The sequence below is a fragment of the Notolepis coatsorum genome (assembly GCF_963971535.1).
Source record: "Notolepis coatsorum genome assembly, chromosome: 16".
Classification (NCBI taxonomy): Eukaryota; Metazoa; Chordata; class Actinopteri; order Aulopiformes; family Paralepididae; genus Notolepis; species Notolepis coatsorum.
Window position 1 is genome coordinate 65,630,080 of NC_140180.1, and position 13,206 is coordinate 65,643,285.

At 41.5% G+C, this 13,206-nt stretch overlaps 1 protein-coding gene across 1 annotated transcript in view; it reads left to right on the forward strand.

The window, feature by feature from the left end:
• The window catches only part of psd2 (pleckstrin and Sec7 domain containing 2), a 73,503-nt gene that overhangs the window by 39,022 nt on the left and 21,275 nt on the right, over nt 1-13,206 (forward strand). Inside the window, exons 6-11 of the mRNA XM_084332342.1 lie at nt 3,053-3,142; nt 3,259-3,302; nt 4,583-4,773; nt 5,316-5,386; nt 11,632-11,789; nt 12,722-12,866. Coding sequence (XP_084188468.1) covers nt 3,053-3,142; nt 3,259-3,302; nt 4,583-4,773; nt 5,316-5,386; nt 11,632-11,789; nt 12,722-12,866 — 699 coding nt within the window. The remainder of the gene's footprint in view (nt 1-3,052; nt 3,143-3,258; nt 3,303-4,582; nt 4,774-5,315; nt 5,387-11,631; nt 11,790-12,721; nt 12,867-13,206) is intronic.

Consider the following 13,206-nt stretch of genomic DNA (forward strand, 5'->3'; position numbering starts at 1 on the left):
CAAGCCGCCTCAAGTTATCGTCTTCTTCTACTGTATTTAAGCGTTTCTCTGAGAGTGGAGTCTGAAATAAACATGATCCATTGAGAACTGAGATTCAAACGGAGCATCATCCATCACCTGTCTGGGAGAGGTGTCTGGGTGAGGTGTCTGGGTCAGCTGTCTCCAACACGGCCTCCAGTTGTCACAGAGTGATGTGTAGTATCGTCTCCATTGGAACGGTAGCACGTCTCCATTGACATTCACTTTATCTCTCTCTCTCTCTCTCTTTCAACTGTCCTACATTCTGACCTCTTTCTGTCTCTCTTCCTCTATTTGTCTGATAATCCGTTCGTGTTTTAAAACTAGGGCGTCCAGCCCTAGACAAAATCTCAAACCTCTGTGTTGCTGTGTTCGGTAACTCCGTCTCACAGTGACGTTCACAGTGCTTTTGAAGCAAAGGAACATCCTTCCTCTAACAAATAATCTTCCTCTTTCTCTCTTTTTCCCTGTTGCTTTCTGCTCCCCTTTTTCAAACCCTTTTCACTCTTAATTGCTCCCTTGGTCTCTCAGGTGGTAAGTAGAGTCATGCCTGTCGTGTACTAATGCAATCGCCAATCACCTCACCTCACCTACCATCTGTCATTGTTTCTGACCGTATTTTGCTAATAATCTAGTTTGTTTGAACCTGCTTGGAGTGCCAGATGTGTGTGGTTAATCACATCAACTATGTTTTTTTTCTATCACAGGAACAAATATTAAATAGACTTTTATACAACATTTAGATCGGGTGGGTGGCGGCTGAGTGTCGCAGTGGGCAAGGCGCTCGCCACTAACGCAGGAGATGCTGGTATCGAGCCCAGCTCTCTGCGTTGCTACCGGCTTGGCCGGCCGTCATACTAACACAATTGGCAGTGTTAGAGGGTGGGAAAGCCGGTGGGTGGGTATTGGACGTTGTGGACGGCAACTCCTACAGGTCGGTTGGGTGACGCCGGTGTGGCGGAAACAGGAAGTAGCGGGAGCAGCGTGAGCCTCCCACACGTTACTCCTTGCCACTGAGAGTTCGAGCTGCTGCGGTGAAAAGATGCGACAGGCTGCCTCCTCGTGTACCGGAGGGGACACATGATGCAAGGCTTCTATCCTCACTACAGCCGACCAGTGGGAGGCATAGTCTAGCAACGTTCAAGACAGGGGAGGGAAGAATTGGATAATACGAAATTGGGATGGGAGAACAAATTTAAAAATAAGGAGAACAAGTGGATCCAAAACAAAAAAAACATTTAGATCGGGTGGACGAGAGACATTGCTTAGCAATAGGAAGCTAAAATAAAGCTTTGGTCTTCGTTTAACCTCATGTTTGAAAGGAATATTAAAGCTTTAGCATATTAGACCGTTTTAAAAGAGTCTACACTTGTGGCACTCATTGTATTGTCCTTTGAGTGGTGAACCCCTCCCCTCTAATACCCCAAGCTAGTTTAAACAAAACACTTAAAGAAATTATTATTTGTAGGTATTATATATATTATTTGACCAAGATCTGGTCTCAAGTGACGTTTTTCTTTCTTCAATGTGCTCATGATAGCTCATGATTTGATTTAATGCATGGTATCGCGTTCACAATGTGATATTCTCATGAATTCTTGTATATGAAAAGAAAGTCAAAACACGGAAAACCCACAATGAACGAATGTAGGCTAGGGGGCTCCGCATCCGCAGTATGATAATACATTACATACATTTACATTTAGTCATGTAGCTGACGCTTTTATACAAAGCGACTTACAAGTTCTGTATGACAAGTCAGCAGGAAGGCTACAATTCTTTCAGCTGAGTAACAATGTTCATCAAAGTGTTGAAACTTGAGTGCTGCAGTGTTGGGTGCATAGTAGTAGAGACATGTTAGTATATTAGGAAGAGTGCAGGTAGTAAGTATGCTTCTCTAGCCTGACATTTATATATAGATTAATGGACTGCAGTTAAATTTGATGATATCGCCATGTATTGTGAATTTGTGAAGCTCTGCGGCAACTATAGGGACTGGCTTGTGTGAAAACACACGAGTGTTTCATGCCTAGTCTCTTGCACTTTGACCTTCAGGGCTATTCCAACTAGCAAGGCAGATAATAGGGCCTCTATTTATCAAGCCTCTTCAGTAGTAACTGGACTGACCAGGAACACGCAGCAGGGTATACAAATGTTTTATTTGTTTTTATTTTTATTTATTTTTAGTTTAGTTTTAGTTTAACTATAATAACCTTGACACCCATTACAGGGTTATTCTAGGAAGCAAGATGAAAAATAACATTAAAGAAAATATATTGTTCATAACTAGGCACTGTGACTGATTTGACAACTTAAATTTGACTTTTTACAGATTCTAATCATGAAAAACAGAAAAGAGCTAAAGGTTTTCCACTGTTCTGTGGTTGTGTAACGCGGATTACTGGTACACACACACAGGCACACACACAGGCACACACAGGCACACACAGGCACACACACACACACACACACACGCACACGCACACGCACACTCACACGCACACGCACACACACCAGGTCCTATCGACCACATTATCAATAAGGATCTGAAAGGCAGGGTCTGTGCTACAGGATCAATACCACTGTGACGCCCTGCCTAGCAGTGCTCTCGCTGCGTAATATTGCCACCTAGTGGCTTTTCTGGCATTCCTTCAATTAATGTTGGTGCATTATGTAGGTGTGCTTGAATCACATTTATTTTTGGAAAATTCATAGTTTTTGGAGTACAGGACAGATACTGAATCAAGATATAGATGCATATTGTATGGAAATAATCTATCTATCTATCTATCTATCTATCTATCTATCTATCTATCTATCTATCTATCTATCTATCTATCTATCTATCTATCTATCTATCTATCTATCTATCTATCTATCTATCTATCTATCTATCTATCTATCTATCTATCTATCTATCTATCTATCTATCTATCTATCTATCTATCTATCTATCTATCTATCTATCTATCTATCTATCTATCTATCTATCTATCTATCTATCTATCTATCTATCTATCTCTCGTGCCCTCAGAACATTGGAAAGAAGATGTCCTGTCAGCAGTTCATCAGTAACCTTGATGGTCTCAACAATGGCAAAGATTTCCCCAAAGACTTATTAAAGGTATTGATGCCGCATCATTCTAAGAGAGGATTTATGGCATGCCCACCACGGTTGGGCAATTACTTTAAAATTCCCTTAAAAATACATTATTAGCTTTTCTTTTTCTGCCTGTACAGGTGTTGTATAACTCCATAAAGAACGAGAAGCTGGAATGGGCAATGTGAGTATGTGTTTTTCTATCTTCAAGTGTTTATTAGATCAGATTCAAATTTAAGATATGATAAGACAAGATATTTCTTTATTGATACCCCAAGACATAAATATAGGCAATACATGCGCATTTGTTGATACATGCAGGACTAGTCTGAGACAGACGTATGTGTATCTCTGCTGCCATGTTATAACAGTAGTATTATGTACAGTGATACAGGTATAAAAACCCTATGGTAGTAAGTCATACTGGCCAGCGGTATAACTAGTAAGAGTAGGTAAGGGATATATACATATATAGTACAGGTATTTAATAAGGATTATATGCAGGTATATTCAGACAGATGTTGATAAATATATGGTAAATATATACGTATATACGGTATTATTGTACACGCTATCATGCAGAGTTATATGGGTAGACTATAGTTTGAGTTAGGTAGTTATGATTCCAGTGTAAAGGCAGTAGGCAGGTATACATTTAGTATAGGCAACAGGGTTCAGAGTTCATACAGTATGGGTATGCACATTCTTCAGACATCATCTTAAATAATATGTTTTTGTCTATGGTATTCTAAGTGATATTGAGCAGCCTTGTTCAAAGACTTGGGAGTTAGTGGCTTGATGATTACAGACCTGCGTCTGGCATAGTTGTCTTCAATCCCTGCTGTAATTGGTACGATATCCCTTAAAAAAAACACATCAAACTAGGACTGAACGATTAATAGATTTTAAATCGAAATCGCGATTTGAAATGATGCAATTATCAAATCACACACAAAGAAAAATCGCATTTTTATTTTATTTAATAAAAAATATATATATAATTACAATTTATTTAACCAGGAAGTCCCATTGAGATACAAGATCTCCTTTGCAAGTTGTTGTTATTGTTGTAGGAACGGTTTGGGAGAGGGAAATAAGGGGTTTTAGATTGTGTGTTGTGAAGTTTAGACTTCAGAGAGGGAGAGTAAAGTACAGAAAAAAGGTACCGTTGGGTACCGGTATCGATTCCCAGGTAAAAAGAAAAAATGTCAGGCTCGGTGTCCCGAACAGACCCACCGTGTAGGCCAGATGCAAGCTGCATTTTACAATAAACCTCTGTGGGGCTGCTTAAAAAAAAATTTAATCGCAAATTTAATCGCAATCGCAATATCTGTCAGAAAAATCGCAATTAGATTATTTCCCAAAATCTTGTAGCCCTTCATCAAACCTGTCTGTTGACATGTGAACGCATGATGGCCTATATCTGATCTGCCGGACTGAAATCAAGGTGTTTAAAATGTGCAGTGAGGAGGACGAGCTGAGGAAGAGTCTCTCGGAGCTGGTGGATGAACAGTGTGAGGGCGGCTATAAGCGTGTTGCCAGGGTAACCGATGGCAATAACCCTTTCATCGCCATCCCCATCCTCCTCAACGCCGTCACGTACAAACACGGAGTATTGACCCGCAAGAGCCACGCCGACATGGATGGCAAACGGAGTGAGTGCACACGCACACACACACACACACACACACACAGTATTGATTGGCCAGCACTTAACCCACACAGCTCTAATGGATTATAACATGTTATAATGATGTATGAGTGCAATTACAGGTTCTTATAACAACCTGCTAACATCTTATGTTACCCGCATGAAGCGAATGAACTGGCCAGTCATGGCTGCAGTTCAAATCTGATTATTGATCGCAGGGAGTTATGTCCACCGTGATGTGTGCTATAACCACATTTACATGTATAATGTGTCATGGTTCATTTGAAAATCCACAGAATATGTGTTGTTTGAGATGCATATGTTGAGAGCTACTGCTGGATATGTGACAGAACTGTCAAATACTTTTTATTACTTATTTCTTTCTCTCTCTGTCCCTCCCTGTCTCTCTTCCTCCATCTCCCTCTTCCTCCCTCTCTATCTTCCCTCCCTCTTCCCCCCTCTCTTTTGCGTCCTCCCTCTCCCTCTCTCGCTCTCTCTCTCTCTCTCTCTCTCTCTCTCTCTCTCTCTCTCTCTCTCTCTCTCCAGCACCGCGAGGCAGGAGAGGTTGGAAGAAGTTCTATGCGGTTCTAAAGGGGATGATCTTATACCTCCAGAAGGTACCGCATCTAGCCCTCTCACTCCGTTGCTATAGCAACACACATCGACCACCGCAGTGACAGCGGAGGCAGCACAGTGGTTACTGCTGGCTGCGCTCTGTGCGCATGTGTATGTGTGTGTGTATGTGTGTGGAAGAGAAAGAGGACAGAGGGAGGGCGAGAAAGATCCATAGCCACACGCACACACACACACACACATACACACACACACACACACGCACACGCACACGCACACGCACACGCACACGCACACGCACACACTTTTCCCCCAGCGGCAACACAGCTAGCTCCAGCCTTGCTCTCAGTCTGAGTGTGAGTCTCCCTCTCCTGGCAGAGTGGCAGTACTGACGCATCATCAGAGCTGAAAAGCAGCAAAGCTGCAAAATGAATGGATATTACTACAAAACTATATGAGTCTCTCACAACATGCAGTTTTGTGTTTTACACTGTGTATTCCATCTAGTTGTTGGATAGTAATGGATAGTAATCATTTGGCAGTTTTCACGCACGTCTATGTGTGAATTTAAAGTGAGCCATTAGCCTACAACTGCTCAAGGGTGAAGATGTCCTTGAGCTCAAACAAGGGATCAAATGACCTGCTGCACCCCCCCCCCCCCTCTCCTCCCCTCTCCCCACCCCCCTCTCCACCCCCCCTCCCCACCTCCTACAATCTCAACTATGAGTGGGGAAATTACAAAACTCCAACAGATCAGTATCCATGTAAAAAAAAAAATCAATTAAATTCAAATTAAAACAAATTCGTAACTAATCATACTCTTTACCCTAACCTTAAAGGGACACGCCAACATTATGGGAAATGCACTTACTGTCATCTCCAGAGTCAGACAAGAACATAGATACCAATTTCATCTCTGTGTGTTCAGTCTCTGCAAGCTACTGTAGCTTAGCATGAATGCATGGAAGCAGATACAGACCAGCTAGGCTAGCTTGCAGGAACACATTTACAGGACATGTTTTAAAAACCATTTTGGTCCCTTACAAGTTGAACCACATGTAGCCATGTAGCAAGTTGAACCACATAAGAGCCATATAGCAAGTTGAACCACAAAGAGCCATGTAGCAAGGTGTTAAAGGCAGAGATGAACACAGCACTCCAGTCACAGTCCAGTCACAGTCCAGAGTGTTTATTTGAATCCTTTCAGACTTTACAAAACGCTGGTAGGTATAAAAACCTTGTCCACCATGTCTTACTGCAAGAGAGCATCGATATGCTGCTTCAGAATTGTCCATGCTACATACTATATTGTCCATGCTATTATTGTCCATGCTACATACTATATTGTCCATGCTACATACTATGTATTCATTCATTCATGTTGTCCATGCTACATACTTTATTCTCCATGCTACATACTATATTCTCCATGCTACATAACATTTTCTGTATGTGATTTGTTATTATGCAAATACTGTATGCAAAAGAGATTAGTATGAACACTATAAGCACAAACATTTTAAATATGGAGTGTTTAAGTTCAAGTTCAAGTTATTTATTTGTCAAATCCACAACAATACAGGGGCATTGCAAGCATTGTTTCGAGCTCAGACTCAACAGTGCACAATTAAGAAGCATCAATGAATATAAGAATGATAACAATAAGAGTAGTAGTAAGATCAAATAAAATATAAGATGAGGTAAGATAAAATAGTCAATTATTTACAGAAAGTGTCTTGCGTGTCGTTTATAAATTATGCATGTTACGGTGCAGTGCAGGGTGCGGGTTTGTGTGTGTGTGTGTGTGTGTGTGTGTGTGTCCAATAACAATAAGTAGTAGTAGTAGTAGTACAATAAATAAAATAAAATATCAAAATGAGGTAAGATAAAATAAAATAGTAAACTTTTTCAGAAAGTGGCTTGCGTAAAAGTGTATACTATATTAGCATATTAACTCAATCCCTGCCAACAACGTTTATATACGTGTTTGGCCGACAACCGTTGAACCGCAACCACGATATACGTCATTTGATCGTTTTTCCCTTTTTTTTTTTTATATTTGTATTCATTATTCATCCGGGGACCTCAGTGTTACCATAGGGAATGAGTCTGAGACCGCCAAAGTGCAATACCAGCCACATCCAGCTAGACGGCGGTATCGAGCACCCTTTGAAACCTTGTATCTTGGCCTGTGTAATGGCCAAATGTCTCCGGTCTCACTTTTCCTTGTCAGGCGAATGGAGCGATTCTCCCGGTTCCATTGAAGCGCTTCAAATATCCCCGATCCATATGTTGTGGTGGGTTATGCCGTGGACCAAATGGACATCGGATGTACCAGATGGCGATCAAACAATTGGAATATTATTTTTTGAATACTCCCGATCACAGGTAAGGACTATCTGACGTAAATTTTAGCTTGATCATGCAATGCTTTTATACCTCGGGCTGATAAGCATTGTTAGTGTTCAATACGAATGCCGTTACTGCCAATCAAATAATCAGAAACGACCCCCCCCCCTTTCATGCATTAATGATGGAACATAATACCTATGATATAGATTTTGATTTGGGAATAATAGTGTGTACAGGCAAGAAATGGCAACGTTCATAGTAGAATTGACATATAAGCCTATTACTCAGCCTTTCGGGAATTACACCAGACCACGCTATAACGATACTTATATTCACCACGGTATAACACGGGAACGTATGGATGGAAAATTGAATTATTTTTCACATATTGAACGATAGATAGGTGATGTCAAATGGGCCATAGTATTGTATCCATAGCTATTCTATAATATAGAATATAGTTATATAGCTACAAACAAGGTGACGCACTCCTATCTTTTAAAGCGTGGCAGTGCTAGAACGGGGCCCGACTAATTCCCGGCGGTCAATGAGTTAAGGTGCAGTGTAGGGTGCATGTGTGTGTGTTCATGGGTTTTTTGATAGGGCTATCTCCTGTTGTCCTTGTTCAGGAGTCTTGTGGCATGTGGGAAAAAGCTGTCCCTGAACCTGCTGGTTCTGCTCCGGTACCGTTTGCCAGACGGTAGCAGAGTGAAAAGTTTGTGACTGTGGTCTCTGAGAATGTTCTGGGTTTTCCTACTGCACCTCTGTATATAGAGGTCGTCCATGGCTGGCAGCTCAGTCCTGGTGATGTGTAGTGCTGACTTCACCACCCTTTGCAGAGCCTTGCGGTCGATGGCTGAGCAGTTGCCATACCAGGCATTGATGCAGTCAGGATACTCTATAGTGCACCGGTAAAGGTTGCAGAGTATCCTGAAGTCCATGCCGAATCTCCTCAGCCTAGGAAGAAGAGCTGTTGTCTCGCTGTCTTGACAATGATGCCGGTGTGATGAGACCAGGACAGGACCTCGCTGATGTTGACCCCGAGTTTTCTCGACTTTTCAAGCAAATCTACAGTGCATTCTCTGCACCTGCATCGTGTTTGTAGTCAATAGCCTAACCCTGATTTCTTGGCCACTGGAGGAGGATCCAGTATTTAGCCTTCAGCTGTACCTTGTATTTTTGATTTACTTTCACTTCTAAAAGCTCAGCCAGTCATCCTTTTTCACTTGACTCAGGATGGTATTATCCGGTTGCATCCAATTGTACTTTGTGCGTGCATGCGTGTGTGCGTGCGTGCGTGCGTGCGTGCGTGCGTGCGTGCGTGCGTGCGTGCGTGCGTGTGTGTGTGTGTGTGTGTGTGAGAGAATGTGTGCTCCACTTAGTTCTCCAAGTCCAGGACCAGTTTAACCTAGAATTGCTAATCTTTGCTAAATTGCTAAACTCTTGTGGGTGAATAATTAATTTAAACCCAATATGTAGCTTGCAAATTCATCATTATTTTAATGAATTCCACTTAATCTAAAATCAAAGGCATGGAAATAATTCGTTTTGCGTGAGACTGCATGAAAGCTGAGGAGAGATGTTTTGTGTGCATGTATGTGTGTGTATTGTACTTTGTCCTCCAATATATAATTTAAATCCGTAAAGAAAAGAAAATCCATAATAAGCCAATATCCATAAATGCCACCTCCTTACCCACCTTTTAAACAAATAACCTTTGTTGTATTCATTGAGGCACCAGATAATGAACAGAAGTGCATTTAGAGTAACATATTGAGCTGGTGTGCACAAATTGAATAGATAAACAAAATGTGATTAGATTCGATTTATTGTCATTGCACAAAGTACAGTACAATGAAATGAAGTTAGCATCTAACCAGAGTGCAAAGTAGCAGTAAATTGTCATTATTGTTATTATTATTATTGTTGCTGTTATTGTCCTGTGAAGTCTTGTTTTTTTTTATTATTATTATTATTATTATTATTATTATTATTATTATTATTATTATTATTATTATTATTATTATTATTATTATTATTATTATTATTATTATTATTATTATTATTATTATTACGGTATTGTGTTTTGTCTTGTTTTCATGTGAAAAAAAAATATATATACAGTATGTAACATGTGAATATATGGAGTATATGACAAAGCTACTGAGTAAATATGTTAAGATAATATATGTACAGTATTATTATATACAGTGGTACAAGTATGAATACAATTAAGTTATTGACCTCAGGAAAATGCACTTTTTTCTTATTTGTGTCCAGCCCGCAAAATCTGTATTTCTCATTTCGACCTCCTTGGTAGTTGAGTTTGACACCCCTTGATTTAGAACGTTATTGTTTAGTCAAGTTGAAAATGTCTATACAGCTTGAGAACAATTCCAAACTTGTCTCTGAGTGAGTGAATGAATCGTGTGCTTTAGTTAGTCAAAATGTGCTATCAAATCACTTCACTACTGTTATTGGTGAAGTTTTCAACTCCATAAGCGGTATGGAAAGATTCATAGTGGTAGCGATTCTCAATTCATGCCCACCTCCTTGATAGTGTTGCTATGGCACCATTATGAACATTCCAATGACCAGCATTCTGTGTTTGTTTGATTTTTAAAGTTGTGAAAACCACTAAATGTTTTCCGATCAAATACTTTAAGAAATCTCACTGAAGTATGTAGGGGCCCAGGTGAGGTCAACGCTATTGTCTCCTTAACGCAGAGGGAGGGAAATTCATCTTTTCACCTGCACTGGCTCCCCATTGCTGCACGGATCCGCTTCAAGGTCAAACACCGCAACCGATCAAACACCGCATAAACTTTAAAACACTACTCCTCACCTTCAAAGCTCTCCACAGCCTGGCCCCCCCCTACCTGACTGATCTCCTTCTTCCCTACCGCCCCACCCGTTCCCTCCGATCCTCCTCCACTGCCTCCCTCACTGTCCCGACATCCAAACTCAAAAACGTTGGTGATCGGGCCTTCTCTCGCACTGCACCCCGACTCTGGAACTCCCTCCCTCAGTCCATCAGAGACTCCCCTACACTCTCCACCTTCAAAGCTCGCCTCAAAACCCACCTGTTCTCCCTTGCCTTCAACCCCCCCCACCCATAACCCCCCCCCCCTCCAACCTGATTGATGTCTGTCTCCTGCCGCTCTGTCTTTTTGTGCTATCTCATGCTGTCTTCCCTGTTCCCCCCATGGTCTCATGTTCCTTTTGTTTTTGTTTCTTTGTTGTTTCTTTGTTTTTGTTTATTTGTTTTTGTTTCTTTGTTTTTACTTTGCTCCTGACTACTGTCAGCGACTTCGGGTCATTGAGAAGCGCTATATAAATTAAATGAATTATTATTATTATTATTATTAAAGGGGAACTATTTTACTATTTCTTTCACTATTTGGGCACTTTTACACAATTCCTGTGAGTTTATGGAACACCTCTGTATTATTATTATTTTTTTAATACATTGTTTTGTATTTCTAATGAAGTCCTCAAAAACAGCATTTTTCTACCTCAAGATCTTAAGCCGTTTTGAGCCTGGGCACCTAAACCACTGCGCCGCCTGAACATTATCATGTAGCGGTGTCTCTCTGACATCACAAATCAGCACATTTTCAGATGACTCAGTTCAGTGAGGGTGAATATTGTGAGAGGAGAATTGGAAGAATGCGCCAATATGAGAATTAGAGACATAGATCATATTAATATAAGTCCACATAGCTAGGAAACAATGCTAAACACTGAAAAAGGCCATTTATAAGATAGTTCCCCTTTAAGGTCCTCAACCTGGCAACCTGGCATTGTTACTCAGCTGATAGAGTTGTGCCCTTCCTGATGACTTGTCATACAGAAGTAAGTCGCTTTGGATAAAAGCGTTCAATGACTAAATGTAAATGAAGTTGTGTTCTTCCTCCTCTTCCAACTCTTCCTCCAGGACGAGTACAAGCCGGACTCGGAGCTGTCGGAGGTGGATCTGAAGAACGCGGTGCGGATCCACCACGCCTTAGCCACGCGGGCCACTGACTACAGCAAGAGAGCCAACGTGTTGAAACTGAAAACCTCCGACTGGCGGGTGTTCCTGCTGCAGGCCTCGTGAGTCGCCCTCCTGGTTCAACTTTACTAACAAACACATGGAATCAATGCAATATGTGCCCACTTTGGTTTCTTTTTTACTTTCATTTCCTGGAATTTTCCCTGATGAAACTCAGAGTTAAAAAAAAAATGAAAGGAAACCTCCACTATAAAATATAGACTTTATCTAGCATATTGGAATGTGTGCGTGCGTGCATACAAGTCTATGTTGGGGATAGGGTGACCAGGTGTCCCCCTTTTGGTTGTACTGTCCCACCATTTGACCGAACGTCCCACATATTGAGAGGATGTCCCTCTTTTTGAAGCAAAAAAAAAAAACATTGGTCTCGGTGAAGACCATGTTATTCTAATAAAAAAAATTACATTATCTATCTGTCCCACTTTGTCCCACCAAAATCGTACTGTTGTCCTGCTTTTGGACTTTTTGCATCTGGTCACCCTAGTTGGGGATGAGTTTCGGGGCCTGGTACTTCTGTGTATTTTTAGTAATCACAACAATTCACTGGTCTGTACAACCTCCATTCCCCAGGCCCTTATCCCAGATCCAACTATCTCCAGAGTCAGACAAGAAGATAGATACCAATTGCCTCTCTGTATAAGATATACCAGCTCCTATGTTAGCATTAGAGGCATTCTTGGAATTTCCATTGTAGAGTGAAATTTCTCAGTTATCAACATGTCAACTCTGATCTGAGTTTAATACATACCCCTCTCTCTGTCCCTTCATCTCTCTCTCTCTCTCTCTCTCTCTCTCTCTCTCTCTCTCTCTCTCTCTCTCTCTCTCTCTCTCTCTCTCTCTCTCTCTCTCTCTTTCTTTCTTCTCTCTCTCTCTCTCTCTCTCTCTCTCTCTCTCTCTCTCTCTCTCTCTCTCTCTCTCTCTCTCTCTCTCTCTCTCTCTCTCTCTCTCCCTCTCTATGTCTCTCTCACTCTAGGAGTGAGGAGGAGATGTTGTCGTGGATCTTCAGGATCAACCTGGTGGCTGCTCTGTTCTCAGCTCCGGCCTTCCCCGCCGCCATCGGATCAATGAAGAAGTTCTGTCGACCACTACTACCGTCCTCAAGCACCAGGCTCAAGCAGGTACACACACACACACACACACAGACACACAGACACACAGACACACACACACACACACACACACACACACACACACACACACACACACACACACATAGACTGTGTACACACATGTACAGTACGTGTTATGACATCACCCAGTGGAGAGCAGATCTGATGAACCCCAGACACTGTTTCCTAGCGCAGTGGTTCCCAACCTTTTTGGGGCCAAGGCACACCAAACGTCAAACCAGAATCTCAAGGCACACCAAACGTCAAACCAGAATCTCAAGGCACACCAAACGTCAAACCAGAATCTCAAGGCACACCAAACGTCAAACCAGAATCTCAAGGCACAACA